The 6,491-nt window shown below is 41.8% G+C and overlaps 1 protein-coding gene across 1 annotated transcript; it reads left to right on the plus strand.

The window, feature by feature from the left end:
• The first annotated feature begins 356 nt into the window (after positions 1 to 356).
• LOC123441079 (ERBB-3 BINDING PROTEIN 1) lies at positions 357 to 3,589 on the plus strand. Its single transcript, XM_045117602.1, has 10 exons — positions 357 to 512; positions 625 to 721; positions 1,510 to 1,594; positions 1,684 to 1,833; positions 1,916 to 2,069; positions 2,239 to 2,454; positions 2,532 to 2,668; positions 2,742 to 2,833; positions 2,980 to 3,162; positions 3,298 to 3,589. Exons 2-10 carry the CDS (start codon positions 625 to 627, stop codon positions 3,366 to 3,368), a joined length of 1,185 nt encoding a protein of 394 aa, XP_044973537.1. The 5' UTR covers positions 357 to 512; the 3' UTR covers positions 3,369 to 3,589.
• The last annotated feature ends 2,902 nt before the right edge of the window (positions 3,590 to 6,491 follow it).

Raw genomic sequence — 6,491 nt, forward strand, 5'->3', positions numbered from 1 at the left:
TTGCTTTATTAGTAGGTAAAGAAAAGTGTGTTTTATTGCTTTTTCCCTTTGCAATGCACGAGCCCTTTTCCCTAGTTATTTTTGAGACAAAGAATCCCTCAATCAAAGAGGCCGATCCAAGTGTCTAACATGTGGCTTCCTGGGCCGGTCACACAAAACTCTCGCGTGGTCCACAGAACCACCAGGCCTTGGCCCACCGAACGGCGACGCGCCCTAAATCCACGGTAACCCCCGGACCCACGGCCCATCGTCTCTCGTCTCCGCACGCGCGGTTCACGTGAGGCTCCTCGCTTGCACCGAGCCCTAGCCAGCCCACGCCCACTACAAGCAGCCGCCACCGCCTATCCCCCAGTCGCGAGCCCCCCCGCTTCCATTCTAATCCGCCCCCTGCCGAGCCACCAACGCCCCAAACCCCTCGCCCTCCCAAACCCTAACCCTAAAACCTCGGCCCTCCCGCCGCCGCCGCCCGATTCCCCTCCCCAGTCTCCGCATCCCCTGTTCGGATTGAAGCGGTGAGGATTTCCCAGGCTCTTCTCGCGTGTCCATGGCTCGATTCGGGCGGCTTCGTGCCTTCCCCAGGTGTTTTCGTCGCCATTTTCTAACCTTGTCGGTGTCCTTGTTCAGATGTCGTCCGACGAGGAGGTCAGGGAGGAGAAGGAGCTCGACCTCTCCTCCAACGAGGTCGTCACCAAGTACAAGACCGCCGCCGAGATCATCAACAGTAATCTCGCCTCCTTAAACTGTCTCGTGTATGCTGTTTCCACCGTCGAGCGTGGTGCGATTTTTAGTGTGCTGTGCTGCCAAATGTCGTTGTATTTGTTATCGGGGCAGGCTGTCCCAGGTTAGGGTGTATATTGTTGGCCGTTGCTGAATTTAGCTGTTTGGTCAGTAGGTCTGCGAGTTTTAAGGAGTGTCCGTTCAGCTCCCTGAAGAGGAATGAGAATATCAACGTGATTAGAGTTTTGATGTTCTGGTTGTAGTTTTATGACACTGGCATTCTTTGTTTGCTCCATTTTGTTGATGATGTCGCACCCTACTCTATTAATGTTCACAGTTCACCTTCATGTAATTTCAGAGTTCAGTGTGCACGTCTTTCTCTGTTTTGCTCCATTTTGTTGGTGATGATTCACTCTACTCTCTATGTCCACCTTCATGTAATATCAACATTCATCTTGCACGTCCTTCTTTGTCTGCTCCATTTTGCTGGTGATTATGCGCCCTACTCTGTTATGTTCAACTTCATTAATTTCAAAATTCAGTGAGCAATTCGTTCTTTGTCTGCTCCATTTTGTTGGTGATGATGCACCCTACTCTGTTATGTTCACATTCAATCAATTTCAAAATGCAGCCTGCATGTTCCGAGAAATGCTGTAATTGTAGTGTGTGGTTCTCAGTGTCTTGGATTGAACTCTTTCTGTGGGTGGGCCATGGCATATGGATGTGCATATATGATTGTTAGTATGATTTCATTAGATATCTCATTCTTGCTTGATATTTATTGTGGAACAGAGGCTCTGAAGTTGGTATTGTCGGAGTGCAAGCCGAAAGCCAAGATTGTTGACATTTGTGAGAAGGGTGACAATTTCATAACAGAGTAATGCATCCAGTTTTGTCGTTCATAACATCTCCCTTGCTGTTTCCTTGCTGGATTACTGATTACACGGTGTTTCCTGTTGATGGCAGGCAAACTGGGAATGTCTACAAGAACGTGAAGAGGAAGATTGAAAGGGGCATTGCTTTCCCGACATGCGTATCCGTGAACAACACGGTCTGTCATTTCTCCCCACTGGCAACTGATGATTCTGTACTCGAAGAAAATGACATGGTGAAGATGTATGTCTCCCTTTAATCTTTTCTACCATGTGTTTATCTTCTTATTTCACCAGCCCCTTACAATTCTGCTCTCATTTGACAGTGATATGGCTTGCCATATTGATGGATTTATTGCTGTGGTAGCTCATACACATGTCATCAAAGCTGGTCCGGTTACTGGAAGAGCAGCTGATGTTCTGGCTGCTGCCAACACAGCTGCAGAAGTTGCAATGAGGCTTGTTAGACCTGGAAAGAAGGTACATTATGTACAGATTATCTGATTGGCTACCTTTGCACAAGTTCCTTTCCCTTTTACTGCATGATTGCTGATATTTCCCTCTGGATGACTAGTCTTCTCCTTTCTCTCTGTAATAGTCTGTTGATATGCTGGTCTTATTAGTAATTCACTCCTTATATTTTGTGCAGAATAAGGATGTCACTGAAGCAATTCAGAAAGTTGCTGCTGCTTATGATTGCAAAATCGTGGAAGGAGTTCTTAGTCATCAGCTGAAACAATTCGTCATCGATGGTAACAAAGTGGTACTTAGTGTTTCCAATGCTGATACCAAGGTGGATGATGCTGAATTTGAAGAAAATGAAGTGTATGCAATTGATATTGTCACCAGCACTGGCGAGGGAAAGGTGATAACCGATGTTATTGGCATGATGATATTATGGTTTGCATGTTTCTTACATTTTTGTTGAATTATAATTCACAGCCAAAGCTATTGGATGAGAAGCAGACCACTATTTATAAGAGAGCTGTAGACAAGAACTATCACTTGAAGATGAAGGCATCAAGGTTCATCTTCAGTGAGATTAGCCAGAAGTTCCCAATCATGCCATTCACTGCTAGGTGTGTGAATGCTCATTAATTTTTGTGATGCACATTATTTTAGTCTACTAACACATGTTGTGAATTGTGGCAGGGCGTTGGAGGAGAAGCGTGCACGCTTAGGTTTGGTAGAATGCATGAATCATGAGCTGTTGCAGCCATACCCTGTTCTCCATGAAAAGCAAGGTAGTTATGATAATCCACTAGACATCTTTTAGGAATTGTCTCGTAACCTGTTTCAAAGTCACTTGTGATTGTGTTTATCTTTTGAACTGTCAGAATTATTTGTGTTTATTTGTCGTTTTTGCTTATCTTATCTGGTGTTTATGCAGGCGACCTTGTTGCCCACATCAAATTCACCGTGTTGTTGATGCCAAATGGGTCTGACAAGATCACGTCACATCCACTACAGCAGTTGGAGCCCTCAAAATCCATTGAGGATGATGCGGAGATCAAGGCTTGGCTTGCTTTGGGCACAAAGTCAAAGAAGAAGGGTGGTGGCAAGAAAAAGAAAGGTTGGCTTGGTTGTCATTATATATGCTGCTCTGTTTGCTTGTTCTTGATACACGAGTTATTATCCTGATATCTAGACTGGTTTACATCTTTCTCATGTCCCGTGAACTCACAGATCTCCTTTTATCTTGTAATAGGCAAGAAAGGAGATGCAGCAGAAGCCGCAGAGCCCATGGAGGTTTCTAAGGACGCACCAAGCCAGGAATAATTCGTATTTTTTTGAATTGCTTCCGTTACGTTTGTACCTGCTCCTTTGCTGCATCTGATTGTGTTATATTACATTCAGCTGTGGGGATTTGAGTACCTTTTTTGAAGTGTCTAATGGAAATGATCCTTCTGCACATCACATCAAAGCTCAAGCCTGATAATTATGTACGGTGTGCCGAATGTTTACCTGTCAGTTCTGCTTATAAATCTGGCTTACAACTACTGTGTGCTGTTTTCTGTGGCTTAACGTTTTGGGTGTGGCTGATTGGTGTTCACCTAATGCCGTTAGCAGATGGTGTGTATTTACTGCCTAGACTTGCGTGAGTTCTTTTTTGCATAAATGTTTGGGCCTTTCCTACTCACTATAGGGTATCCCATAGACACTATGGGGTATAACATAGAGTAGTAACATGCATATGTTACTAATCTAAGTTACTATCTTCATAGTGAATAGTAACTTAGGGGTAGTAACATTGAGCCTTTCATCTATTAGCTTATAAACTTATCTTGTCTTGTTATGTGTTATGTTACTTATAGTATTGTTGAAATTGATGAACACATCTATTAGCTTATGTTACTCATCATGTTACTCATAGAGTAGTAACATGTGCATATGTTACTAATCTAAGTTACTATCTTCATAGTGAATATTAACCTAGGGGTAGTAACATTGAGCCTTTCATCTATTAGCTTATAAACTCATCTTGTATTGTTATATGTTATGTTACTCATAGTATTGTTGAAATTGATGAAGCGTATCATCTTCCATACATCAAGGCCGCGTATTTATATTGATAGGTCGAGAATCTCTCTGGTGGGATTTACATGGGTTTGGTTGGTATCAATCATAGAGAATTACAAGGAGAATCATGAAGAGATAGAAAGATAAACAAGGACTCTTAACTACTCTCTTAATTTGAACTTGATACACAAGTAATAATATATTTCCAACACTCCCCCTTGATCACAATGACACAAGGATAAGATTACGCCTAAACTCTTCAAAGCCTCATGTGGTAGTGTCTTTGTAAACCCATCTGCAAATTGAGCCTTAGATGGATGGAATAAATCTGGCATCCAGTTGTTTATTTGCAACTCTTTCTCTAGCAAAGTGAAAACTATCTCAATATGTTTGGTCCTTGCATGAAAAACTGGTTTAGCTATCACACTATAAACATGGGAGATGTACTTTTGGAATTTGAAGTTTCTTTAACATGTGGATTGACTCCAAATAATCTCAATTGTTGCATTTGCTAATGCGTTATATTCTGCCTCTTAACTTGACCGTGTAACTTTTGCTTGTTTCTTTGCCGTAGTATTAATTTTGGACCATAAAATATAGCAAATGCACCAATGGGCCTTCTATCATCTAAGCAACCATCCGCATGAGGGAATGCACTTATAAGGGTAGATGTTGACTTTCTAAATGTGAGTCCAACAATCAATGCATTTTTGACATACGCAAACCTTGTTGACTGCAAAGGAAATGTCAGGACGTGTGATGGTCAAGTACTGAAGACCATTAACCATGCTCGTGTAGCTGGTGATGTCTTGTGAATGTAATGGTTCTCCATCTGTTAATGACAAATGTTTCAAACTAGACAATGGTGTAGGTGAGGGTTTGTAGTTTTGCATGCCAATTCCGTTTAACAACTCAGTTGCATATTTAGCTTGGGATAGATGCAAGGTACCATTATTTCTTCGAACTTCAGTACCCAAGAAGAAATGTAAGTCTCTCAAATCTTTGAGTGCGAACTTGAATCCCTAATTCTTTAGTAATTTTGTCACTGCATCGTTTGAGGAGCTAGTAACAATAATATCATCAACATATATGAGAACAAACATCACAATCTCTAGCTTGACAAAAATAAACAATGAGGTGTTAGATTTGGAGGGAGTGAAACCAAGTGCTTGAAGGTTCATGCTTACTCTTGAATATCATGCCCTTGGAGCGTGTTTCAAACCATATAGTGTTTTATCAAGTTTACATATATGAAAAGGCTTGTTTTTATCCTCAAAATCAGGAGGTTGTTTCATGTAAATATCTTTTTTCAGAACACCATGAAGAAACACATTCTGCACATCTATTTGTCTCAAACACCATCCTCTAGAAACACCAATTTATAAAACAAGACAACTTTAACTACATGGGTAAAAGTATACTCATAATCCAACCCATACCTTTGGTTGAAACCTTTTGCCACAAGTCTTGCCTTGTAACGATCTATAGTGCCATCAGACTTTTTCTTGATACGGTACACCCACTTGCAATCTGTCAAAATCTGGCTTGCCGAGGAGGGACTAAATGCGAGGTTTTATTTTTCTGCAAGGCCATAAATTCATCATTCATGGCTATTTTCCATCTGTCATCACCAAGCGCATCCATGAGACTTTTAGGTTCTCTTGCCATGCAAGATAACCCATATTTGGAGAAGGTTTTGTAATTAATTAGGTTAGAGACTCCTTTTCGAAGACGTGTATGTGGTTCTGGAGGAGTGACCATAGGACTCCCCACTCCTCGTGAGTGCGTTGGTTTCTTTCCGAGTTTGAAGGGTGATGTAGCACACCACGACAAGTATTTCCCTCACTTAAGAAACCTGTTGTAAGTTGAATCGAGAGAGATAGCGAAAGAAACTGAATCCTAATGTACTTTTGCCATACATCTCCCCCTGTTGCATCGAACGGGGACTGGAGTGGTTTTTGTTGGTACCTCCACTCTTTGAGGCGTACTTTTGTAGGATTGTAGGATTGTAGGATTGTGTGACACCATTATATTCAATAAATGAGTCTGGCAGGTTATTTGCAATGTGTTGCAAATCTTCTGAACGCATGGTTCAGATCTTTGAGTACGTGGATTTGAGGCAGAAATGTGTTGAACATTCCACTAATTTCCTGGCATTCTTTATGGTACTTGAATTCTCCCCCTAATGCCTGGAAATATTCCTCATTGAATCAGCATACTGGCCTTGAATAACTCCCCATGTGAGGGGTTTGAGGTATTGACGGTAATACAATTATTCCTCACATAGATCCCAACTATATGTTGAGGGGCCAATGATGTATGCGGGATGGTGATATCGGTATGCAACCGAATTACCGCAGATGGGAAATACTTGGTAGATTT

This window comes from Hordeum vulgare, chromosome 1H (genome assembly GCF_904849725.1).
Source record: "Hordeum vulgare subsp. vulgare chromosome 1H, MorexV3_pseudomolecules_assembly, whole genome shotgun sequence".
NCBI lineage: Eukaryota > Viridiplantae > Streptophyta > Magnoliopsida > Poales > Poaceae > Hordeum > Hordeum vulgare.